The sequence below is a fragment of the Saccostrea cucullata genome, unplaced genomic scaffold (assembly GCF_032062105.1).
Source record: "Saccostrea cucullata isolate Sc308-1 unplaced genomic scaffold, CSIRO_AGI_Scuc_v1 ctg2934, whole genome shotgun sequence".
Classification (NCBI taxonomy): Eukaryota; Metazoa; Mollusca; class Bivalvia; order Ostreida; family Ostreidae; genus Saccostrea; species Saccostrea cuccullata.
This window is the reverse complement of record NW_026934974.1, coordinates 33,881-61,777: the sequence shown is the minus strand read 5'-3', so window position 1 is coordinate 61,777 and position 27,897 is coordinate 33,881. Positions and strand designations below refer to the sequence as shown.

General features: G+C 33.5%; 2 protein-coding genes and 1 pseudogene across 2 annotated transcripts; 2 read left to right on the top strand and 1 right to left on the bottom strand.

Annotated features, from left to right (window-relative positions):
- Window positions 1-1,672: 1,672 nt before the first annotated feature.
- On the bottom strand, window positions 1,673-3,243 carry LOC134241670 (uncharacterized). The gene is made up of 2 exons (XM_062723702.1): window positions 2,964-3,243; window positions 1,673-1,764 (listed from the first exon to the last, which is right to left on the bottom strand). Exons 1-2 carry the CDS (start codon window positions 3,196-3,198, stop codon window positions 1,673-1,675), a joined length of 327 nt encoding a protein of 108 aa, XP_062579686.1. The 5' UTR covers window positions 3,199-3,243.
- A 3,865-nt stretch (window positions 3,244-7,108) lies between these two features.
- Window positions 7,109-11,260, top strand: LOC134241669 (uncharacterized; annotated as a pseudogene).
- A 13,012-nt stretch (window positions 11,261-24,272) lies between these two features.
- LOC134241668 (frizzled-9-like) lies at window positions 24,273-27,611 on the top strand. The gene has a single exon (XM_062723701.1). The coding sequence runs from the start codon at window positions 24,570-24,572 to the stop codon at window positions 26,376-26,378; it is 1,809 nt and encodes a 602-aa protein (XP_062579685.1). The 5' UTR covers window positions 24,273-24,569; the 3' UTR covers window positions 26,379-27,611.
- Window positions 27,612-27,897: the final 286 nt, after the last annotated feature.

Sequence of the window (27,897 nt, the reverse complement as noted above, 5' to 3'; positions counted from 1 at the left end):
AATTACTATATTATGCAAATTTGTTAAGTCTTGAATATCCTTACTATAAAATTTACAAATATGACAACACAAAAAACAAAATGATATATAATTGAATGATATTATTGAATTAGGTGAGTAAACGCTTCATTTTTTGTTAACAAATAATGTGAGGCGGTGGATAGATGTTCATTTTATTCTTGCAAAATTGATGCCTTTAAGTAATAAGGGATCATTTTGCCCCAGCGTCTTTTGCAACAAGGGATCTCAGTTTATAAAGTTTCATCCGTGAGGCCTGTTTCTTTGTCCCACAGTCGGATTCAAATCTGCAATATCAAGATCGACTCCTTACTTTGCGGTCAACATGCTAATCACTGCGTTACGCGGGTGCCGCATACTGTTTGTTATGCGTTAATATATTTTACAAGAGACAGAAGTATTTCGATGGTAACATTCATTATTCCAAACGTAAAAAAATTTATACCATATTTTTATTACAACGGATAAACTTCAGAGTATTAATTTCTTAATATTTAAAAACATACAATACATGTATTTAACGGTGTATAACTTTATTGAAAAACAATTCATAAAAATGTCAAAGTTGGAACATGTTAAAAGAAAAGCAAGCAGCAATCAACTAACATATATATATATATATATATATATATATATATATATATATATATATATATATATATATATATATATATAGACTCTTTTTTTCATGTACAATAAAATACGGTGGTAAAAAAACATACTCAAGTAAGAATGTATATTTCAAATACATGATGCTATACTGGTCTTGACTCAATATCTTCAATTAAAGATCGTGAATCGTCCTGGAAAAATTAAAAAAAATAATATACAGTCAATATGTCATGTGTAGTTCTTTTAAAGTAGCACATAAACACGTATATGTTATCGCCTGCGTTCACTTAATGCTTGAATTCTAAGTCAAACTTTACACACACCCTAACACACATACAACGAGAGAGAGAGAGAGAGAGAGAGAGAGTCCAAAAACTACCAAATAATTTTTTTTTAATCTAGTAAAAGTACTCACCCAACCTCCTTGCGATCAGTCTCTTTTCCGATGTTTGGTCGGCCTTTATAACAGCAAACTATGCATATTAATGCAAAGAAACCCGAAAAACCAGTACAAATCAATGCTAGACCACTATTGACATAGGATTCTTGATCAAACACACGTGCCCAGGATCCCTTACATCCGGTAGGTGTGTTTGGACATACGTCATAACAGCGACCCTCATATATGTAACGACTGCTTTTCGAACATTCGTACCCCATGATACATTTTCTACGGTAAATGACGTAATAATTAGGACAGACCGTCACACAATCAGTCAAAGGATTGTCATAATTACTGTAATTATCATACCGATATGGTTTGTAATTTGGGCAATCATTACTACATTTGTGTCCTACTATTACTTTAGAAGAGGGGACACTTGTTAACACATCGGTTAACGTCCACGTATAAATTTTTGGAACATTTCTTAGTACGTTTCCCAATGTAACATTCTCTTTATAGGTATTGTTTGGGGCATGAAGTGCTGCGTGTGCAGATATTGTTTATTATCAACATACTCTCCGGACACTCTCCTACACAGTGAGGTGTGTTTTCAATTAATAACTGTACCATTAGGACAAAAAGACGAATTCAAGCACACTATTCCTTGGTTTGTTCGTCTCTGAAGCGCCGATATCTTGAACACACGTTAACACACTGTTTGTTTTCGATGTAGAAGTGCTCTCTTGGACATTTTTAGCACACTTTTTCCATTATAAACGTAATGATCAGGACATGATTGTACACAAGTGACATTGTCCATATAAATGTACGGGTATGTTTTCGGACATTCTAATGTACAGTTTGACAGAATATATTTCATATAAGTCGGACATTGATCAAAGCAGAAATATTTGTATTGATAAGCATTTCCAGGACACTTTTTCACACAAATATGTTCATGTTTTCCCCTGTTGTACCTTTGTGTAGTTTAAAGGAAATGTTTTTGGACATGCCTCGACACAGGTACTATTGAAAACCAAAGTGTTGCTAGGACAATCAGTCACGCATGCTTTATTTCTTTATCCATGCAAAGAACTATATGCAGTATATAGCAAATATTTGCCCCGACAAAAGTCAAATTATGAAAACGTCCTGAAATGTGCTGAATTCAATAAATTGTATGAAAAATATAAATTAACAGAAAATTTTATAGTGTCAAAGCAGTGTATTCACAATTTTGTTTTATGACTTCACAAACTAGTCCCATTTTGTTTTAATCCTTTTTTAGAAAGAAGACAAAATGGATAAATTTTCAACAATTTTAGCTTTAAAAAATTAGACGCAAGTTTGTTTTCGGACCAATATTGACATATTTCATTGATATTATCATTCTACACATTATATCAAAATATACGATCCTGAACACACATGCACTCGGTGACTTTTACTCAAAATATCGACGAAATATGTACGATCTTTTCTGTGAATTTCATAAGAAAAATGAAATTTACGTCATGTTTGTGACGTCATTACGTACATATGGCGTCATTACTTGTGAAAATATTCAGTGCTTTGAAGTCAGCATATACTCCCCTGTTTAAGAACTTAATTAATATATCTCCATCAAAGTTTGATTTGGGGGGCAAATATATGCAATATACCGCATATCAGTTCTTTATTAAGTGGACATTTTGAAACACACTGGTGATGGTGCTCTGAAGTCCTTTCTTCTGTATTAATGAAGAGACGATCTTTTTGACACGTTTCTACACATTTTCCGCGATATTCAAACGGCGATTTGGCTGGACAATCAGTCACACATTTCTTATTTTTCATCCATAGAAATGTATCGGGTGGGACTTCACGACGCAATGCTGAAAAGACATAGATGCTTTTTTTTTGCTGGTGTAGTGTTAATAAAAGGACGGTCTTTTTGGCATGTTTCTACACATTTTCCATGATATTCCAGCGGCGATTTGGCTGGACAAAACAGAAACGCAAACGTTTCTATAAGAGGCCATCATATCATTGCAATGTTCGGAACACACGAAAATTTTATTAAATACTGAAGTTCTGAGAGAAGTAAAAGGACTTGAAGGAGGACATGTTGATCGACATGTTTTATTGAAAAGCAAAGGGCGGTCATCGGGGCACGACAATTCACATTTGGTGAAATTCTGCATGGAAAAAGACGGACACTCTTTTAAACAGTGATAAAAATGATTAAAACGGAACTGAATGGGTGGGAAACCGGACACTTCGATGAGCATCTTATAACCTGAATAACAGACCCCTTCACAAAGAAACTGCCGTTATATACTTTGCTTCAGATGGACATGTCATCACACACGATTTGTTGTATCCGATGGTGTATTCAGGGCATGAATCAAGACAATTTCCTTCGAAACAATACGGGTATTCCTTTTGGCAAATAGATTTAGGGCAATGAAAATGTTCTACATCGCTGACACAGTACTTGATCAATCCGTTATATCTAGCAAAAGTGTGCGATGGACAGGTGTAGCACTGTTTCTGTACACATATTGTTTTACTACATGCTCTTTTACATGTATACTGCCATTCCCAGTATTTCCCGCTCGAACAATAACTTCTGTAGGAAGGCATCTTACATCTTGTCCCTTTGTGAAACAGATTTAAATTAATGTCATTTGTTAAAAAAATAGCTTTTTTGGTAGCAAAATGTGTCACAAACGATTTTTGTTGTACTTAGAACAATGTAAAACATGGTTGACTATATTATGATCATCTTCCCAAGTCAAGGGTTTCTGATCCGCTCCGCTCCACATATACCCTTGACCGAATAGGCTAAATTTGACGGGGTTTACTGTCACGCCGTAAGTAGCGAGATTACACGTTTTACACTCAACTGACCTCTGCTATTAGCCAATCAGAGTAAACATATTCACAGAGAATTCGAGATTATTGGTAGTCGTTAATAAATTCAATATAACTAAGTTAAAATATCTGATACAAACCTTTAACTGGGCTATTTAATGATAAAGACGTTATCCTTGGGACTGCAAACTTGACGTGTTTTTCTGTTTAAGATTTAGTTTCATTATAAATAAAACAATGATTTTGATTGTTTCCTGAAAACTTGTATGAGGTCAATCAGAGAGCGCATTTCTAACCCCGTCAATCTTAGTTTATTCGGACAAGGGTTTATGTGGAGCGGAGCGGATCAGAAACTCTCGACTTGGGAAGATGGATCATGATACGCTGTGAAAAGTTTTTTCAAATACAAAGTTCGCCGAAAAATGGCTAAATATTGCCGGCTCGGCTTGAAGCACTAATCAATCCATCAAATACAAAGTTTCCAATTTCACGAAAAATTGCTTGCATTCCTCATATACGATACCAATAAAAAGCTAGCCTACCCTCTCCTAACCATCTTAAAACAAAAAAAATCTAAGATAGAGGCAAGCTAACGTCCCGTATATTTTTTTTTTATATATCTTAGGGTCATTGAAATTATATTCCTGAACATTGGCACGAGTTGGATGTAAACTTACACGAGCTTAAACATTTCCTATTGATCTATATTATTTTTTTAATTAATTTAAATAATTAAAGATTAATGAGAAATTTTTGTATAAGTATCAAATTAGTACTCTTCAGTATCAGCGTCTTTCCTGCATGCATGTGTTCAGTGTCACATCATTCCAAATACCCTTCAAGCGTCTGATGATTTTATTTTATTGAGGCTAATAATTATTTCAATAATCATTTCAATTTTGTGTTAAAATTAACATATCTTACCTAGCTGCCACTACTGTTTATGAATATTGCATTTGAGCGAATAGACATTTTTTGTCTACAACTCTCGTTTTTGGAATATTTCTGGACAAAGGCAAACTTAAGGTAAAATTTTCTCGACATTCATATTTCACATGTGTATTCCTTGAGACAAGACCTTTTTTGGGTATCACCAAATTTGAACTTTGAACCTTGACCTTGGAGTTTGACCCTACTTTTAAAGAAAAATTGCAAACTTTTATTTGGGCCATATCATTTGAAAAGTGAATACCAAGACTTTTATACTTTACATTTGTATTTTTGTAGCAAGACCTTTTATTGAGTACAAACAACTTTGACCTTTTGACCTTGACCTTGGAGATTTCTGTACTCATAAAAAACTTTAACCTTGGTCATAACTTTTGAAAGGTAAGGGCTAAGGCTTTCATACTTCACATATGTAATCATTGTGAAAAGACGCTTCATTGGATTCCAAGAACTTTGACCCTTTAACTTTGAGCTTGGAGTTTGACCTATTTTTCAAATACAACCTTGAACTTTTTTGAAGGGTTTGATCTAGGGCTTTTATACTTCACATATTTAATCCTTGTGACAAGACCTTTCATTTGATATCAAGAACTTGGACCCTTTGAACTTGTCTTTGGAATTTGACCTACTTTTTACAAACTTTAACCTTGGCCATAACTTTTGAACAGTAAGGGCTAAAGCTTTCATGTTTCACATATGTTATCATTGTGACAAGACCTTTCATTTGATATCAACAACTTTGACCCTTTGACCTTGGAGTCTGACCTACTTTCTACAAACTTAACCTTGGTCATAACGTTTGAAGGGTAAGGGCCAGCACTTTCATACTTCCCATATGTAATCTTTGAAAACAAAGCCTTTCTTAAGAAATCAACAACCTTGACCCTTTGACTTTGACCACGGAGTTTGTCCTACCTTTAAAAACGTCAATCTTGCTCATAACCTTTGAACGGGTGGCGCTAGGGCTTTTTCTAATTTCACATTTGTATTTCTTGCGAAAAGGCCTTACTAAGGGTACTGCATTTGAGAGAGCTTACCTTTCGCTATGTTGCTATACAGGGGCATCAGTGTTTCACAAACACATCTTGTTCAGTCAAGTTTTGACACATATTTGTTAGGGTTTTTGTTTTGTATTTTCACTGTCTATATAGTAAGCGATACTTAAGATATCAGAAAATGATTATAAAGCCTCTTTAAAGACCCCGATTTTTACACAAATATTAAGTTCCATCAATAAAAATTAAATCATTCTGACTTGATTTTTCATAAGAGATATTTTGATATAAAATGGATTTATACAGAACAATTTATTTCAACAAAAAACGTCATTGTCCAGAACTTTTTTGACAACTCTCGTATATATACCTACATGCCTAACCGTTTTGTTGAACTAAAATCTTTTACTTTTCTTAAGCAATGACTAGATTGATTTATTGTATAATGTTTAATGTCCCTCTCGAGAATTTTTCACTAATATTGAGACGCCACCACTTGCTGGTGGAGATATGCAAATTTTATTTATAAACTCGGCACTGAGGGCAATTGAGCAGGGAGGGATCTTTTTCGTGCCAGCACCCACTGCGACACGGGACCAGTCTCGGTTTATACGGTCTCGTCCGAAGGATCGGTCTCCACGTTCCACAGTAGGATTCGAACCCGCGACATAAGGATCAACTACTTACTGAACGCGACTCTAGAGCAGACGCTCTAACCATGCGCCATGCGGGCAACAGCTAGCAATGACTAGAAATAGCTCGCGTAAACATGTAAATTCCCATCTATTTTTGTCTTAACACTCACATTTTTATAAAAATAGCATTTCATGTATGATTCAAAAGTCAGATTTGTACAAAACATCATAAAAAGCATAACAGCACATTACATTATGTGGCAAATAATACTTACTTGAATCAAGGGTAAAAAGTAACTCGATAAACAGAACAAAGAAACTAAGTGCCTCATAACTATATGCATGGTCATGCAGTGTGATCATCATTATAAACGTAATTAATAATGTATGGCGCTCTCTATATGACATAATTATTAGTTAAATAATTAATTTTGTCGAAAACAAATTCAAGAAATATGTAAAAGTAAAAAAATAAAGAAGTGTTTATCCAAATAAAAATAAAAAGAAAAGACAATTGAGAAGTTCATCATCTATATACATGTAGAATAAAGAAAATGATATTAGGGCAATGCAACAGACATCGTGTAAAACTTAGGCTAAATGAAAAATGACACTATCTGGATTCCAAACTTCTCAGAAATGAAATTGAGAGTAAATGGAAATCACATTGCTGGAACTTAGAATGATGGCAGCAGACAGATTACCTCTGCTTTCAAACAACATTTGTAGTGATATATCGGATAGTGAATTTGAAAACAAACATTTTAATCATACATTGCATCTGGATCGAGAGGAAAATTTGAGTTTCACTGAATCTGAGAATGCACAGTCTCTACAGAATGACGAACACTGTGAACTTGACGTTTTACCTTTGCAGTCGGACAAGAAGTATCATTTGTTTATATCGTATAGTTCAGAGGATAGGGATGATGCAAACGAAATCTGTGGGTGTATGGAGCAGAGGTTTCATATGAAATGTATGAACTTCGAAAGGAATTTCGTTCCCGGGAAAAATATTGACGACAACATTGCAGAAAATATGCGGAAAAGTGTCAAAGTTCTAATAATTTTGAGTCCAAACTATTTACAGAGTCATTGGTGCGTGACTGAAGCACGTGAAGCAGCTCAATTGTCTTTCACGGGTTTTTCCGATGTTAACGTGATTCCGTTACTTCTTCGGCCTTTAGGAAAAGATTTACCTCCCTTTTTAAAGTCCTACGTTTACATTGACGCACAAAGAGAAATTGATGTACCTGCAAAAATATACGAGGCTTATCTGAATCCAGGTGTCACTGATTTTTTTTATTATAATTTTTTATGCATAATTTCAATTTTAATTTGATAAAGTGCTTGTAATTCTAATCCCAACAAAAATTATCAAGTTCAAGTTCAGTTTATTCGCCCAAACAAAAAAAACTCAGGCACGTAGGAACATAAAAAGGGGGCGGGCAGCCTCCCCCACTTTTTTCAAAAATAATTTTTACATTAAAATGTTCATTAAAGGCTGGTTGCCCCCCCCCCACACACACACACACACTTTTGGCTGAAGACAATAAAGTGATATAAGGGTAATGTAATTATTGTAAGAAGAACATTTGGCACTGAAAGAAGTTTGTGTTAAAATATGATTGATTATGTTTGTTTGGGCAAATTTATTCTTTTTCGCGGGCTGCCCCCCCCCCCCCATCCCCTTGTGTGATCATTCATAAATGATATAAACCACATGCACATGTTACAGATTTTCTGTATGCAGTTTAACCAAGGGTTGCTAAATTTCCATCGTAATAAAGTTTTAACGTATATTTGTATAATACATTTACAATTTTATTTAACGGGTCTGAAAAACGCTTTGCCTAGTATGAATCATTCTACAATATCATTTTATATGTTGAAATCTATATAGAGTATTTTAGATGTAAACGTTCAGTAACATCAAGATTTTCAAAACCCCATACTTCAGAGTCATACAATTAAACTGGTACAACAACTTTACCAAAAAGATCAAACTTGCAATCAACAGTTAATTTAAATTGTCTAATTTTTCTTATAATGCCGTACATAGCTTTTTTTTTGTTTTACAAATTTTAACTCCTAAATATTTAAATTCTGTAACATTTTCTATAACTTTTCTCAACATTATTTTGAAAATACAGAAATCTTTGTTTTAAACCTTCATCACCTGCATACGGAGTTTATATATCTGGCAGTCCAATATCATCTCAGACAGTCTGAATCATCCTTAAAGAGGTATACTTATGTACGAAACACCCCAAGGATTAAACAATGGCATTCACTTGCAAATTTCCATTGTGGACAATATGTATGAAATTCATTTAGTGCATGTTGTAGTTCATCCAGGGTTTTCTTAAGAGTTGAAATAAATTTATTTTTTTCCTGTAGGTTCAATTGATCCTTTACATAAAAGACGGAATAGTGAGTTTTTATTTGTCAATAAAATTGGTTGTTTATAGTGATAATAATGTGTAATGCACATATTGATTTAATAAATCAATTATCAATCATATACTTTTTCTGTTCCACGCTTTTATGACCAGTGCATGTAAAAATATCTTTTGCTTTTTATTTATTATATTTTTGAAATTAATTAAAGATCTTTTTATTGCAGTGGACAATGCCACTCTAAACACATATACTGGAACCTTTCTTTGTCAAAAGTTTGCCTCGAAAGCAAAATTTTTGGACCATGGCATCTCTTACAGATTTCATCCATTGGAAGATCACGAAAAGAGAAAATCGCCTCTTTTGATCTCGATACCATAGAGGTAATAGCAAACTGCATATTCACATTCAATGTTTTATAAGTGATCAACTATTTGTAGGAAATCATTACTTTGCAACTTCTGAATTTACTGAGTGGAATCAGGGTTCTTTTAGTGGGGTCTAAGAGGCATGTATTGCCCCATCCTTACTGTTAAAAAGTGCATGTTGTTTCCGAATTCATGAAATAAAAATTCATACAAATGATTCGAAACACAAATAAAAGTCCTTTAAAATAAATGTATAAGTAAATCAGAATCGGTATTAAAAAAGGTCTTAATCTTTTGCTCCAAAAAAAGGTCAATAAATACCCTGCAAAAGAGAAAAAAATAGTACTACTCTGACTTGAATTAATTTTGAAAAATATTAATTATGATATTTTCCCAATTTCCATATAACGTCGATGCTAGTACATATACTTTAAAATCCTCTGGTTTTGATTCTGGTGTATGATATGGCTATGGGTACTGAAACTAGATTGTTTTCGTGAAAATCTTCTCCAAATTACAGTTTTGTTCTGGTGTCCATGAAACTTCCTTCACAAGTAGGCCACACAAAATTAAACCTAAAAACACATATTCCTAATATCTTTTTTTATTTTTAAGAATAGTGTTGTCACGGTTACGACTAATATAAAAAAAGCCAGTTCAATTCTTTCAAAAGGCTTGCCTTCTTTTAGTTTTAGTCAAACATCAATAAAACTTGCCAGTCAAAAACATTTACCCAAGGATTTTTTATTCTTTTTATTGCTGTTGTCATTGTTTCAAGTCCAAATGTCTTTTGTCATAAGTTCAAACCAGTAGAGCTACAGTCTCCTCAGAAATTTCTGTTCTTTTTTTTTTAATTTTTTTTTAATTTAAAAATTGTAAAATGCAGATGTAAATAATCAAAATTTTCAGACAAACTGAAGTAGTGTGAATGGAAATCTTTGACTGTTAATTTTTTCAATAGATATTTTATTAAAGAAAAAAGTGGTTTTCATTTTATTTTTACAGTGTGCTAACCATTACAACGTCATTAAGGATGAGTTGAATTCAAGAGCACTTTTCCGGAACTATCCTCTTTTTGTTTCTAAAGGGCGTTTTTGTCTTTTATTTGCAATAATCCTGTTCACTGCTAGCATTTTTGTTGGTTTCTGCCTCATTCTCCGAGAGGGTGGATTATTCGCTATCTTAGCTTTGCTTGGATCCGTTCTTGTCATTCTGATTTGCCCGTGTTCTTTGTGTTTCATGCACTGTTGTAGGAAAAACGTGAGTATACGTTTATCAAAGTAAAGCATATATTTCCTTTGTAATTTACGTTATATGTAGTATAAAAAAGAGCACACTGTTTTGATTTTAAAAATATGTCGATAAATGCCGCTTTTATTTTATTATTTGATTTGTAGTTATCATCATCGATTCACACCATCGTGTTTCGCCTGAATGTGAAGTTTTACCAGAATAGTAAATGTTTGATCTACTATGATGACAGCACCGTCTTGAAGCCAAGCGTATCCTTGACAAACTTTCCTAACAACTGTTTATATTTAACACTTTATATAAATAATTAAATATATTTCGTATTGTAATAACATTTGGCCTTACATTTTTCCATCAGCTGAACATTTTCAAGTACGACACCACTGAATGCATCTAGTATGTAAAACATTGCACTTTATAATTATAACTCACTGATTTAGAAAACAAAATATTAAAATGTCTCAAAGCGATTAGTTACACCGGTCGTTAAATATACTTGTAGAATTATGTTTGCCTGATGCTGAGGAAAAAGAGACCTAGAATGAATGAAAACGATATAAAGGTATGATAAGCTTTTTTCAGTGTCTAACAAACTGTAATGTCTTTCTTTCAATTTCACAATTTTAATAGAACTTAGAAACATTCCTTTAAACTTTGGATTATAGGAAATTGCAGATGACTTGATTAAGTGGAAGTTGGAGGATCTGCAACAAAGAAATGTGGATTTCGCTACCGGAGAGCGCCAGAAATCGTCACAGGACCAGGAACTACAGAGCTTGTCTGTGTGAAATGGTGGAGAGAAAATAGAGGGACTTATAGCAATAGAGGGACTATTGAGGTCTAAATTTAGTTTGGAGAACCTATAAAGAATCTCTTACATTATTTAGTCTGAGCATTTGCTCAACATTTTACTTAACAATCTCAAAATTTAGCATATCGGTATCTAGTCAACAAAAGACATTTTCTTTACGTACATACAATAAGTTCATCTTTTGTTTTATGATGATTTACATGTACAGTGTATATAAACAAATGTGACACATTAATTGATTTGAATTTGTGATTTACCTAAGAACATTTATATGAATTTGAGTGGCATTATGAAATATTGTGTTCAGAGTAACAATCCTGTACCATCAGGAAATAAACAGTATTCTTTTTGAGGTTTTTTGTTTGTTTTTAAATTCATTATTGGGGAGGTTCCTTTTTTAAAAGCATAGCCAAGGCCCGTTTTTAAAAAGATCTTATTCAGTTGATTGTAAAATCTTACAAAAGTTATGTGTCTGTTAAAAATTGTTTAGATAAATATATCTTTCAAAATTCTTTTCAAAAGGAATTAACCTTTTCTAAAAGCTTATTTTGTAATGTAAGAAGAGAAGTATTTGCATAATTACATTTTGATTTAGATGTTTTTTTGTAAAACGAGGCCTAGACTGATTCAAATTATTGACACACAGACGCTTTTTTGCCACAGGACCTTTCTCCTGTGGTTGGGGTTGGGGATAAAAAAAAATTAAAACAGTATTTTACTTTTTTCAAAATTATCTTTTTAACACCCCAAGAATGCGTCCTGAAAATGACGCTTATTAAATTGAAGTTATCGTTCTTTGAACAATTTATCCAGCCTTTTCTAGTTCGTTTATGAGCGGTGCAAGTGTATATATAAATACAATGTAAAGTTGTGAAAGTACTTGATACAATAGTAAACTATGGAGAATATTTAAGAAAAAAATAGTATCATTCATAGACTACAGTATCTTAACTTTTAAAAGATTTTAATAATTACTTTTAAATTATTGTGAATTGTGTCTTTCTTAAACCATGCGGGAAAATGATGCCTTAGAATGGTTTATTTTATGTAACAAATTTTAAATATTTAAAAGTACTCATAAGTAAATATTTAATTATAGGGGCATGTGTACAATTTCCCATTGGACCTATATGTCACTAAAATGTATGTACAATATTTTCTTTATCAATAAAGATGGCTGCGCATGGAATTAATTTGATTGGTATAAATATTTCTGTCTTACTGAAAAACACAAAATTAAAAATTTGGCACGTTGTCTTGGATGATTTTACATTAAAGTGTTTAAATAATTATGCAACAGGGTCTATAAATTAACACTGTGAAAAAAAGTTTAATCATTCACAATTATAAATTTTATTTTTTTCATAAAAGACTTTATGATCTGAATTTAAACAAATTTTTATACCATATTTAATTGTCTAAGTCTTGGCCAACAAAGGGAAAAGTATGTTTTACTTTTGAATTCGGTCTTTATAACTGATAATGCCATCATGATTGATCTACATGTATGTGAGTAAGCCCCTAAAGATCAAAACTCTGTTAATTATAAGTTTGTAAGTTTGACTTGAGGATAAATCATTAATGATTTCATAAGTTACAGATCTTAAAGGTAAAAAGAAAAATGACTAAGCGTACTGAGATGTAAACGTTTTTCTCCAATTTAATGATTCTCATTTCTTTAAAAAACAACAAAGTTCAAGCCACTTTATTCGACAAAAATATTCAATCGAAATCTAGCTCTCATTCTTTGATTATATTTGCACGGACTAGTCTCATCAAATATCAGAAAATTAATAAGAGTACACAAAACTTTACTCTAGCGTTGAGCAAAGATATGCCGTTCTGAGTAAAAATTCGGTTTGTTTTTGAAAAATCATCTCAAGTAAAAAAAAAAAAGTTTTATTAAAGTGCAAAATTTTCATTGAAGTTTTGTCATTTTAAAACTTTTCAGGAGTTCGTTATGATATAAAAACTAGAAATATGTCCATAGGACATGAATGCCCCTCCGAAGATATAAAAGTAATGCACCATAAAAATTTGCATTAGTGTATGAAATTTGATGATAAAATCATGGATGGATTCTTTTAATAGATTGAATTGTAAAAATTGGATATACATGTAGATTATAAATTCTCAGCAAATTATGTACATGTATAAGTGCATAAGCTTACATAAATATATCTTAAATGATTTCTTAAAAACTAAACAAAATGCAAATTTAAGAACAGTGAGGGCAAGGTTAGAGGACAATTCTAGGTCAAACGTCTTGACGTTACAGTATACGTAATTGAATAGGTTAACGTTACAGTTGGATAACTCTAACTCATATCTAAATTTCAATATATTACGTTTAATAAAATGTTTCGATTGGTTTATTTAAAACTGAGCTAAACACAAATGTAAGAAAAATATACTCAAGGTCAAAGGAAAGGTAATTGTAAGGGGCAAATATGTTTATGCGGTTGAAATGCTTACCAAGTGAAGTTTAATTTAAAAAAATACCATGAATGCTTTTTTTAAATGCTGAGGTAAACACAAATTGATAAAAGTAAGGTCAGATCAAAGGACATGTCAAGGTCAAAATTTTGATGCAGTTGAATAGCTTATATCAGTATTTTTAAACTTACGGGGTTTGACATTAATTTCAAAAAGGGTGATCGTTCAAAGGAAAGGTCAAGGTAAAGAAAATATTGATGCAGTCGAATGGCTCTCATCAGTATGTAGCGGCATGTGCAGTTTGATAACACTGTTCTTAAATTTTTTTTAACTGAGGTACTTTTAGAAAAGAGTGATTAAGGTGAAAGGAAAGGTCAAAGTAAAAAAAAATAATGAAGTTAAATGTCTTACATCTCAGTATTTACCAACTTATAAAGTTTGATTAGCACACGATCTTGAATGGTTTCTTTAAAACTATAAGCTAAATGCTAATTCAAGAAAAGTGAGGTTAAGGTGTAAGGAAAGGTCAAGATGAAAAGAAGGTTGATGTATTTGAATAGCAAAAAGTACTGCAAAAACTGAAACGATTCTTACCAATGGACCTAATCCTGAAATTGTATCCAAGACATTGGGGTTTGGAGAAACAGAACTAACAAATTATTGTTCTCTTAAAATTGGTGTTTAAACCAAGAATGTAGTGTCAATGGACCAGGGCGTGAAAGGGGCAATGGGGGCTGCACCACCTCCACACCCTTTTTCCTAATTAACCCAAATTAATCTTTTACTATTGAAAAAGTGTGACCCCCCCCCCCCTCCACACATATATTTTCTGTGAAAACATATGTAAATTCTCATATATTGCTTACGTGTAAAAAAAATTGACTGTGAAAGTAAGTTAAAACTGACTCGGTCTTATGTTTTAAAAGAAATGAGGGGGGGGGGGGGGGGTTAGCAATATACATGTACTAGACCTTATAAAAATTAAATACAGATGTACTAGACCTTATAAATACAAGAGCGTATCTTCTGTCACCCCGAATGCTCCGACAACTTGAAATACCGTTTAAGAATTAGACCGTTTTGTACCACGTGGTTCTCACCACACACTCCTGACCAATGTTAATGCACATGTACCCTACCCCCCCCCCCTTCTTGTAGGAATTTTTAGACATGATAAGGTAGCAAATACCCGTACATGAATCCCTTGTCTGTCACCTCCAATACTTCGAAATTCGCCATTTAAATATATCCAAGTATTGTTATGACAAACGAGGAATTCATGTATATTTGTTAATTTATCGTTTCTAAAAAATTCAAGAAGGGGTGGAGATACACTTACAGTACCATAGGCCAGGATTCTGTGTTTTTGTAGTTCTCAGGTGGTCAAGGAAGCTTTCATGTCAGGTAATGCATTTAGCATAGTTTGTGTTAACCTTCAGTATTAGGTTACTCACCAAACTTTAAAAGAAAACAGCTATTGCATTATCTTTTCTTTTATTTTGACCAAAATTTATAAGCCATTTTTTCGGAAGATAAAATAATGATTAATGAAATTTATGCTAGTGTTTTCCTTTCCCATGAGATTTTTTCTCTAATTATGTTTTGTTCCATTATAATACATGTTCATCTATTTCCTATAAAAACATTATTCTATGCCAAAGATGATGTGTCCTTTTTGATGAATTTTGACAGAAGTTGAGTTTATCTTGTTATTCATAACTTTTTATGCAATTAATGAACTACAGAGAAACAAGCACTTTTACATTTAACGTTGAGTTTATTTTTGTATTTCATGATTTTTTCTCCAATTATTGCACTTCAGAATAACCCAAATTTATATTTTAGAAGATTATTAGACACAAACTGAATTAAAGGTAACTTGACACAATACTGTTAAAGTTGCATCGTGGTTTTATAGAGAAATTTCATAAAAATAAACTCATTCTCTTCTTTTCTTTTGGTCCATAAAAACGTAATCGCTGTCGGCAGAGGCACAGACACATACTTATTAGGAGAAACACGTTCCTCTCTCCAGTATCGGTGAAGATGTCCTCATCATTGATATTCAGAAAAGATTCGTGTCAAACTATGAATATGTCTATGCTGGCAAAAAACCCGTATATATTGTAATAATGAATTGTTAAATGAATTTTGGAAACTTCATTTTCTTTTTCTTTTATAATTATTTTCACCTGTGTGACATCGACTGTGAACTATTTTCAACTATTGTAATAAATATATACATTGATTTGCAATGAAAAACTAATATATAATCTACAATGGGACTGATAATCAGTATTATAGTCAAGCGGCATAGCTGAAAATTTTCAAATAATTGTGCATTTTGTGATAAAAGTGTGAGATTAAGCGTATCGGTAGAGTAATATATTACAAACATTTTTGGATATTGGGCCACTTCATTGGTCAAACATAAACAATTTTGGCAGCCATTTTTCAAAATGGTTATCATAAGCCACAATTATAAGCATACTTCTGTAAAACTATAGTAGCTACTGGATTAAAAAAGTTTATAAATACCTCTGTATATGTGCTCATAATTTTAAAACTCATCCGTGCTTAGGGCTCAAGCAAGATAATTTGTACATTAACTTTCTTTGAGCTTGTCATCGTTAAATTTTCATTTTTTTTATATTATGTCAAATTTAAGGTCCAAGCAGACTGAAGCATTGGATTGTGTCATCCTTGATTGAAGATTGGTTTACTCCGGTGACACTTTCTCTGTTTAAGGGGAGGTTACTGATCAACAAAAACTTCTTAAAAATCATTGATTAATTTTAAAAGCTTGTTAAAATCATGGTACCTGGTGGCAGAGAGGGCTACAAAGTGGTATGAATATCTACAGGAAAACTTAAAACTTCTTTTAAAGAACACAAAGCTTTGGTTTATCCAACAGATGTACTTTTCTCACGCATATTCTTTGTTATTCAAAATAAGCTCACGAGCATATCGTCTCTACCTTTTGGATTTCAAGTTTTCATATACTCCCATGTAAACGTTGATCCTTTCTTGTGGCTCAAACTCGAGACCTAGGGATGATAGCATATCTTTGAATAAACCAAATCTCTGTGTTCTTTAGAAGAAGTTTTAAGTATTCATTCCACTTTGTAGCCCCCTCTACCACCAGGTACCATTTTCACACTGAATTGTCTACGGATATTTGCGTTTACCCATCAAGACAAGGAGCACACAGCTATGTTACCGATCGACAGGGGATGCTTACTTATTTGATCCAAACTCTAATTTTTTTTAGAGTGTCCTGTTTGCTGACTCTCTAAATTTGTGTTTGCTGACTGATCCAAATTTGTAACATTCCATTGAATATTTGAGATTAATTACTGTATGCATTGACCTTCAAAAAGTCTACAGCTTTGATCACTTTCAGCTCTTACAGAGCTTGCAATCTGTTGTCCACCTTTACATGTAAGCGAAACATCAGAACACCCCAAAGTAAGCAATGAAGAAATGGATACCAAGAGAGTGTTCTCTGTATTTCTCATTGATCTGAAACAAAATCTTATGAATGCACATATCAAGGATGACAAAAAATCTCATCAGCTCTTCTCTGAAGGAAAGTAGGTGGACCAGAGATTAATACGGATGTTTCAAGATGGCCCAAGTATACCTAATTTGTTTATTACAGGTGTTTGATCTCCTTTTTGATCAATGACTAGCAATCCCAGTGAAACATAGAGCTGCACTGTACATGCATTACCTCTTAGTTCTGACTTTTATTGAGCTTGCAGACCATTCTGCGGAAAGTCTGAAGAGAATTGGAAAGATAAGTTTGAAATATTTGGTCAAAGAAAGTCTTCGTTCTGTTTGGACTTATTTCTATTCATCTTAAACACCCCTAAAACATTAAAGCCATTGAATAACCGGATGGAAGGGCTTGACATCACTGTGATGTGAGAAGAATCTCCTCTCCAGATTGTCTTACAAATGAAACAAGGAAACCTCGAAGATTTCTTTTAACATAAGTATCAAGCTCGTCTCCATTCTTTGGGGTTTCATTCTTTGGAGGATTTATTCTAGGATTTTCTTCTATGCACGTAGGGTTTTCAATGAGGATATGTAGCCCGAGGCTCAAACGACATATACTAATTACTGTAGATCACTAAATTTTGGCAACACCTTGTTTTCGCGAAATAGTCATTGACTCTTGATAAGCAAAACAAAAATTTCACGAATTGTGGTTTATTGCTTAATGAAATCATACGCGAGAAATTAAATTTTGCGAGGAAAGTGTTTGGCATAATTACGTGTAAATAAAGTTCTTGCGAATAAAAAGTGATTTTACAGTACTTTGAATGGTTTATATCATTGTATGAATAGTCAGCAGATGATCCTTTGATCAATAGTTTAGCAATATTAAGTTTAAAAATGCATTCATGTACATGTATATAGCAAGAGCCAATTGAAGCAGGCTGCTGAGACTTTTTTACTAATAGACAATAAAATGGACGCTTTTGTGATTTTAGGAAGGCATTAAACTCGCATGAACAGGGTTTACTGCCTTGCTTAAAGTCAGTAGCTTTTTCATACAGAATTTATAATATCAAAACATTGTAGATATTGTAACTGTGACTATATGGGAAGTATATCAAGAATATAGATAAGACTGTTACATTAAATTCAAATGATATCGATAACTAGATAAACTGTTTATAAGCTCTTTGTATCATTAAATTATATCTAAAAGGGATCATATATTAAGGTAGTCCGATCCTCAGGTTTATAAAATAAGCAGTTAAGTAATCAAAAATACTCATAAAAGTATCTTAGAATCCACAGAGTTATGTAAATTTATCCACAGTATTTCTTCTAAGGTAAAGATTAAAGTTAATCATATTATATAGGGAAAATCGTCAAATCTCCAATATTTTTGCAGAAAAAACGAATAGGAATATCAGCTGTGCATTTTCTAATTGCAAATTGATCAACAAATATATTTTAGGTTAAAAAACGATGGGTATCCAGGTATTCAGAGAAATTGTCATGATTTTTATACTTATTTGGTATTTTTTTGTCTTCTGTTTCCGTCATGTATTGTATAATACATAGTGTAAAAGGCTTTTGCTATCATTGCAAGACACCACAAATCACTTCTCATTTTATATCATGCTAATAATCATTGGTATCTAAGGCTGGATTCAAGAAAATCTTATTTCTCTAAACTGTATTGTATCATTTTTTTCTCCTTTTAAAGGGTACAATTGTCAACTTTTATAAGACCTTCTCTAAGACTTCCAGAAACCTTGAATCTTATTAAGATTAATATAATGAAAATTGTTGCATGAAAAAAATTTCATTTTCAAGCTACATTTTGATGCATTTCAAATTAAATATGAATTTTTGGGGTTATCCTTCCTGGCTGAGGATTGGATATCCTTAAATCAATATCAATTTAGGTTGAGGAATGTGTGAAATTTACTTACCTTTTTCTCATCTTACGACATAGTGGCAAAGTTCAGCTGTACATGTTAGAAAGAGATGTCATATGCATAAACTTTATTATAAGCACTAAAAAAGTTTTAAATAGTAATTAATGTACTGTTTTTACTATCTTAAACCATGATAGTCTGTGAAATTTGTGAAATAAGTTAGGAAATATTAACCATAAATAATTTTAAGAGGCCATTTTGTAAAATGGCTGTCATGGCCGTCAGGGCGTGATTCTGCGATGGCCCAATATCCAGATTTATTTACATTGTGAATGTCTATATTTGTGCCAAAAATGGTGCTTTTATCCCAAAATGCACAATAGGTCCCCTATGCCGCCGTACTATTATAATTTGTGTAAAAATCCTGGCAATTTATTTTATATCATTCCGACAGCATTACTTAGGAAAGCGAGGGCAAAGTGCGAACCTGAGGGAGGTCCTCTCTTCGCTGGGACAAATGTCATCGAATGAAGCTGTTTTAAAATACTGCAGTGGATTAACTCGAGATCAAACTTTTCTTAATGCATTAATCAGACCTGGGCACCCCTTATCACGGGCACCTGCTATCACCTGAGCTTCCTAAGTATGTGGAGTCCTTTTTACCTGTTTAAGTGTGGGTAAAGGAATTACAGGTATTGATCGAGGGTCTCCGAACAGCGGTAATAGGCTGCGGATTTAATATTCGTATTTGTAGGTCTACATAATGAATAGCGTTCAACCCGGATATAAAGAAATGTTTCCATACAGTCGAGTTTAATGAATCAATTCCTCTATCACTTATTGGTACAATATTGTGTTTCAGAATGACATGTCGCTTAATATCGGAGTAGCTATTGTAGAAATTAAAGAACAGTATTATTTCTTTATAGATTGACACATTTATCAAATTAAGGGAAGATAGAATGTTCCTCGTGAGTTCCAAATCATTTAGAAGCAAAGCAAAATGTCTGACATGTACCTTTTGCCCTCCCCTTTTTAAAAAGTCACTTAAGAAAGAAAAATGAACATAATTTGAAACCTAGGTTAGGTAAAAGTTTTATCTTTTTTGTCGGTCATTAATGAGTCATTATTTTATTGAATAAGCAGTTATGATGTTATGGTCAAATCCATTATTCTTACTTCGCTAAATAAATTTACTGTCAGTAGAGTGACGGGCCCTGCCCGGCCCGCTAAGGCCCTTCACGTTATATCATTTATCCTCATTCTTTTATCTGACTCAGGTGATAAATTTTACAATTTTTTCATACTTATTTTTTTACACGAGAAAGACATTTGCCGTCGCGTTTGGTTATGAGTAGTATACATCATAGAAATGTTTTCTGTCGATTAAGGACCGTAGCTCGTCATGTAAGGTTATCAATGTGTCTTTAGCGTTATATAAAACGATGAAGAAACGTAATATTCATTTTATTTAATAGTTTATGTCATAAACTGCAGTCCTTCAGGCATTAATGATTAAGACAAACATTTCTTAATTTGATGCCTTTTTTCACTAAAATTTAAGGAAAACATGTTGAATTATTTCTATATTAATATCCCCTAGCATTTATTTTTCCGCTTAGTTAACTTGCTTTGTCTTATTTTGATCCATTTCCTGACTCTGACAGTTGTATAATTTGTATGGATTCTTTTTTCTACTTATTTCCTTCTCCTTGTGTTATTTTCAAATATTTTCAAATACTAGTATATTATCTAAAGTCTCATAAAAAAATTTAAGACAAACCTGTGATATCAAGGAAATTTAAGAAAAACCTGTGATATCTAGTAATAATATTTGTTGTAAATTTAAACTGAATTTCGCTCGGGCAAAGAACACGCCACAAAACACAAAAAGAGAAAACTAGTCTTATTTAACATTGCACTGGCCTATACTCTATTCAAACTGTACCAAATGTATTTTTAGTCTAAGGTGGAAAGACTCAAATTGTATTTTGTAGTTTAATTTTCACGCCCGCAATTCAATTATTCTGATTATCACTGAGGTGTATTGTAATCACGCTTCGGTAGAGTTAGAGCTTTAACCGAGGAATATTGCTGATTTGATAGCTACGTCGATTTGGTTAATTAAACACAAATATTTTGATATAAATTCAATTCAAGCGACGATTTTATCTAAATATTTGGAGTTTGTTGTGGTTAAAATTTGAATTATAACACAATACTTCTGTTCTTATAACCACAGGGCTTCACGCCATCTCAGACAGTAACAAGAAATGCATCAACTTTTTTTCTTTTCTGAACTGCAAAATGATAATTTCCTCCGATTGAAAAGATACAAGAAAAGATATTTTGTCTTCATAAGCCACCTAAAAATGCATATAAGCTTTTTTTTTTAAAGTTTGCAAGACCATCGGAATGTTGTGTCCCTATGTTTGCTTTAGAAAGAGACCAATACGAAGATGTACATTCAGTTTAGTTCAGACAAATAGCCATGGTCCCTTGCACGGACGTAGCAACAGGGGGGCCTGAGGGCCTGCCCCCCCCCACTTTTTTCCCCAACACATTACTTTTACTATAGAAAATGTTCGTTGAAGGGATGGTTGGCCTCCCCACTTTTTACCATAGGATAGTGATATCAAAGAATATCAAATTAAAATTTTCCGAGAGAGTCAACTTTTTTAAGTAAGTAAAAAAAAAAATTTTCTCTGGTTGGCCCTCCCCCCCCCCCACTTTCAAAAACGATGCTACGTGCCTGCCTTGTAAGCATTCTTTGAGAGAGAGAGAGACAGATAGAGAGAGGCGAGGGATAGAAGAAAGAGAGACGAGAGAGAGACAGATAGAGAGAGGCGAGGGATAGAATTTTTTCTTTGTACATGTATGATAGTTGACAACTGAATGTATTACAGCTGTATATCGAAAATTTTTAAGTTAATATATATGATGGTTAATTTCTTGATTCCCAGCCTCCTGAAGTCAGATTGCTTGTGTGCCGATAAAGAAGAACCACAGAGCAGTATACTCAGTACATTACACCCTTTGATATTTTATGTACAAATGTGCATATGTCCTACATTCCTATACCATGTATCTTATTTTCTCAATGACTATAAAGCAGCAGAATCAGACCGCTCTAGAATTTTACACCCTGGTATTTAAATTTCAACGATCTGGTTTTATATTACATAGCCTACAAGAGGTGCAATTTAAATATGTTTCTGACCATTAGCTATGGTAATGATATGCCAGCTACAAAGAAACATATGTTTATCGTGAATTGATTTATTCATGAAAACACTGGCAATAAAGTTTTGTATATCACACAGTCGAATTACACGGAGCTGGAGAGAGGGAGAAAAAAGGGATATGGTGTTACTTAACATAGCTATTACAGTACATCCTCAAATTATCAATGATTACCATATGATTATCGTTGAATTCCCAACTTTAAACGAGAGACGAAGAGGGACGAAATAATAATGTAATCTGGGTATAAATAATGTCACAGAGCCAGCCATTCTCAATCAAGGTCCCCATAAAACGTCCCATTATCTCCAGCCTCCAGACTATTCCAATATCATTTTAAAGCATTCAGTCGGGCCCTAATGTGGTGCTTCCATTTAACGGCAGTGACAGTTCGCTCAGTGATACCGTGTTTTATAGTCGCGGTTCTCTGGTACCTAACAATACCCCGTTCTCCGCGTGTATGAGGGTGAATACCATCAGCCTACGGAAATGGCTTTCTTTGGCAAAGGCCCGTTTCCTAGCTTGCCAAACATTTTACCTTTTAAATCAGACGGAAGTAAATTTATGATTTGATTTGGCTAATAAAATATTTGAAACAGTACAATTTCATTAGACTTGCTGTAATTTAAGGGTGCGTTTTCCCCCTTTTCTGATAAGCGCGTTTGTGTTTTTTGCAGATAAACCTCTCTTGCATGTTTCTAAGTTTTAAATTGAGAGATTGAATTTGTTAGTAGATATATTTTTTTTTTGTTTTGTTTTGCTTTAATTGAAATCGATTTTTTTAATCATTCTTAATGCATGTAAATACTCCCTCTACAGTCATTTTTAATTTTCAGAGAGAGAGAGAGAGAGAGAGAGAGAGATATTTAAGTTTCCACTTCCACCCGAGATTCTATTTGATCCCTTATCAAAGGCTGTTTGTTAACTATGTTAATATGCACCAGGAATTTTTTTTTTAGCTTTTACAATATTTCATAATAATAAAAATGTGAAAAATGTGATGTAATATATGTGCGTTATTTTTAATGATTTTTTCTTCCACTGAAGAATTAAATCTTTCTATAAAACATTAAATCTCTTTGGTCTTGAATGGTTCATGCAAACAATGAACTTTTTCTCAAGAATTTATTTTCTTTTTCTGTATATTAATTTTTTAATAAGTCTCCTCGACGAAGAAGGATCAATTTAAAATATGCTGAGCAGTAAAAAGTATTGGCAATCTAATAATTTAGTTTGATTTTGCGCTATTGTTTGATTTTTTTTTTTTTTTTTTTTTTTTACAAAAAGTTATCAATAGTATTTATAACTGACCACTCTGTTATTGAGTGCGGTCTTTATGCAGTTCCATTCACACCATTCAAGTGTTTAAATAAATAATTAGTAAACGTATATCGGACCTTTTTAAGTATTCATATCCTATTCGCTCCAAAAACATAACGGGAAGTTTCAATGTGCTGGCCAGGTAAGAAAAGCAAACATTGATTTTAAGCAATTCAAAGACTCTGAAATTTAAAGAATGAAAATTTATATATAAAGTTAAATCGATGAAACATAATGGAACAATAAAATCATGAACTATTGTCCGTTTAATAATATATCAAAAGGGCCTCTCTATTGAAGCACTGCGTTGACCTGACGAAAACAGAAACCCATATGTTATCGTTCGGCGAATAATTTACTCATAAAATATGTCAGGAGAATGCTTAAAAGCTATGATTGACGTTGAAGCTCTTCACTCGCGACAAGATCAAAGGCATATGTACCGCCTACCTTGACTAGCGGAAGGATAAATAAATAGAATATTTTTAAGATAAGAAATAGTGCAGTAGATCATGGACTCATTTAAAATCTGACACTGCTCTAGAAACACTACAATTAAAATCAATGGAACAATCATTGATTACGGAATCACCTCAGATGAAGTTTGCGTTATTTTTAGCCAGATTAGAGGAACATAAATTGTAAACAGTGCGGATGGATATTTAACAACGTGTTTTGCTGTTCCGGTCGGCTGCTCTGGTTGACATTAGATCGGTGTATCGCTCCTACAAACACAGTGTCTGTTCACTTTACATCGATGATACACTAAACAGCTAAATATGCTATCTCTGTTGTATTGATCTTCACACGGAAACAGTCCTGTTTATTTTTTTCATCTGTGCCATGTAGTAGTTGGACTTTTACGCAGTCAACTAAATTTCTTGCGACAATGCACACGTGGGTGCTTTCCCTCATCCTAACCCTCTACGGTGGACTAATCCCGGGGGCTAGGGGACAGATTTCTCACCGTCACGCGCGATGTGAGAGAATTACTATACCAATGTGTATGGATATGAAATACAACCTTACAAGAATGCCAAATTTAATTGGACATACAAACCAGAAAGATGCTGCCATACAGGTACATGAGTTTACACCTTTAGTGCAATTTGGATGTTCAAGATTATTACGATTTTTTCTGTGTTCTCAATTCGCGCCAATGTGTACTGAAATGGGAGATGAGACCCTTATTATACCAGTGTGTCGTTCAATGTGTTTGGAAGTCAAAAGTAAGTGTGCACCGATATTAACCAAATTCAGTTTTCAGTGGCCACCAATGCTGGATTGTTCAAAGCTTCCTCAACACGATGACCCTAAACCGAATAATTTATGCATGGAAGCGCCAAACATGACAGATGATCCAAAAATATCGGACGGCACAGGAATATTTGACAAAGAAAAAGACCCGTCTGATTGGTTAGACATTATTACAAAACTTAAGATGTCAAATTCACCCATAGGATCAAAAGTGAAAAACCTTGGATCCCCGGGGTCGAAAGGGCACAGGTTTCCAGACGTTCCCCCGGAGATATCGTGTCCGGACAGATTTGTCCGGGTAGACACGGGGACGGACAACTCCACGTGTGCCGCTAGATGTAACGTGGATGTCATGTTTCGTCAGGCGGATAAAAAATTCGCAGAGTACTGGACGGTTGCTTGGGCCTCTCTCTGCTGCCTGTCTACTGTGATTACATTTCTTACATTTGTCATCGACACCAGTCGCTTCAAATACCCAGAGCGACCGATCATTTTCCTTTCCATGTGCTATGCCATTTACTCATTTGCCTTTTTTATCAGGGCCATAACGGGCCCCAATGCTATTTCATGTGACAAAACCATAGATGGTACGGAATTTATAATTCAGGAAGGATTAGACAGTACCTGGTGTATAATTGTCTTCCTTATTTTGTATTTCTTTGGAATGGCTAGTCAACTCTGGTGGGTTATTCTCACTCTAACATGGTTCCTGGCTGCTGGACGAAAATGGGGCCAGGAGGCAATAGAGACCCTGAGCAGTTATTTTCACATGGCGGCGTGGGGCATCCCGTCCATAATGACCATCGTGATTCTAACCATGAGGAAAGTAGATGGTGATGAATTAACAGGATTGTGTTATGTAGGAAACCAAGATATTAAAGCATTAACTGGATTTGTGTTAGCACCTTTAATAGTGTATCTTCTTTTAGGAACTTTCTTTATTCTCTCTGGCTTTGTGTCATTATTCCGCATTAGAAATAATTTAAAACAGGACGGAACCAATATTCGAAAACTGGAAAAACTAATGGCCAAAATTGGCATTTTTTCGGTGTTATATACTGTGCCAGCTACTTGTGTGATTGGATGTTACTTTTATGAGAGGGTGAACTACGACGTTTGGTTGGCAGCTTCTAAACTTTTAAGTTGTGAAAAGACAGAAGACGGGGGAAAGGACTGTAGCCTACCCCAGTCTATCCCGCAAGTTGAAGTCTACATGTTAAAGATATTCATGTCACTTGTAGTGGGTATAACAAGTGGAATGTGGGTATGGAGCTCTAAAACTCTTAACTCTTGGAAAACTTTCTTCTCGAATCGATTCACCCGCCGGAAATCTAACGTGGGGGGTAGCGGGAACATTGGGTACCACCCGGCCCCCGTGATCGTCATGAAGCCCCACCACGGGCCAAAGGTCTCCTCAAAATCGTCCGGTTCCAGGGTCTAGCAATGTATCTGTCGATTTGAATCGTGTACAAAAATATGTTTTGTCTTTCAGAAACTCCTTTGTTTATTTTGTAGAGCAAGTGTTCATAACATTATTTTTGTAGACAAGGTTGTCAAGCTACAATTTTGTTTCTTGTACTTAAGGGAAAAAAACTCTTTAAAGTTGGGTTACATTTAAAAATACATTGTTTGGGACAATCCACAAAAGCTCTCGTAAAGTAGTGTCTTCATCATTATTAAAAAAACTCGTTAACATTTTTTGCACTTTGTTGTTCGAACTTAATAGCAAGGTTTGTGTCAAAGATCCATTTCAAAGAGAGAACATTGAATAGATAGTTTACAGGCACCTTTAAGCAACGTCTCCGATTACATCAGAAAATTACAGCTTGGAGTTGACACAATAGAAAGGTCGGGAAGGGTCTCCAGATTTTGGGGTACGTTCAGAAATATCATATGTACTCGCGCCGGATCGAATTGGAAACTCGAGACGAGTTTGCTTTAACAATAACAATGGAAAGATACTTAGACGACTAGCCTATAACAAGACTCCTCTGGTTAATTGACCACTTGACGGTATCGTTTTAAAATTGTCGATTGCTGATCAAAAACTAATTTTCTGATTGGATTTTATTTTATGTAATTTCGAATACCTTGTCATTTGAAATAAGATCGAACCGGGTTTAAGATTTCAAGTAGGTATTTTTAATTTTTGTATAGGGGAAATACTTCTACCGATTCTGAGAATTTTTAAATTTTTATGTTCCAATGTTATTGTTCTGGCAGTTATGTGAATGCAGTGACGTGGTTTGAATTTATTAAAGTAGTAAAAAAGGGTTATTGAACATGTATGAATATCATTTATGCCACAATCATTTCAGAAAGAAATGTGTGAAATATAATTATATATATATACCTTGTCATCTTGGGGAGATAATTATAATTTTTTTTAGAGCTTTGTTTTATTCAAATTCACATTAGGCGTCAATGGAATGTCCCAAACTTTTGTTTTTATTTGGTGAAAATTAACAGTCAAAAACAAAAGAGATCAAGTTCTTTCTATATAACAATTTTTAGTTTCCCCATTACTGCAGCTTTTTATTGTTTTTTCTCCAATTTTCTATTGCTGCTACAATAGAATTTCAATTTTTATTTTTTGTTATAAAAATGTTATTTAGTCATTGTTGATATTGTAAGAAAACAATATTGTTACAATAAAAGCGAGAAAAATTTTAAAGTTGGGCATGTTCTGTTTCCAGTTAATGGAGTAATTTTTCGTTTTTTATCTTTGACCAGGGGTGGTATTTTTTCTCTCTCTCTGTTTTTACGCTATCACTTCAGTGAAGGCTGTTTATGACCTACAGCAAAAACTTAAGACATTTTTGTTTTACATTCGTGAACCCTAGAACCACTTCACAAGCCCACTGGTTTAGAATATTAATATATTCTTTGTCACCTTCAACTCATTATATTCTAATTAAATACATTTCTGATCCAAAGTTGATTTAATCAACCGAGAATAT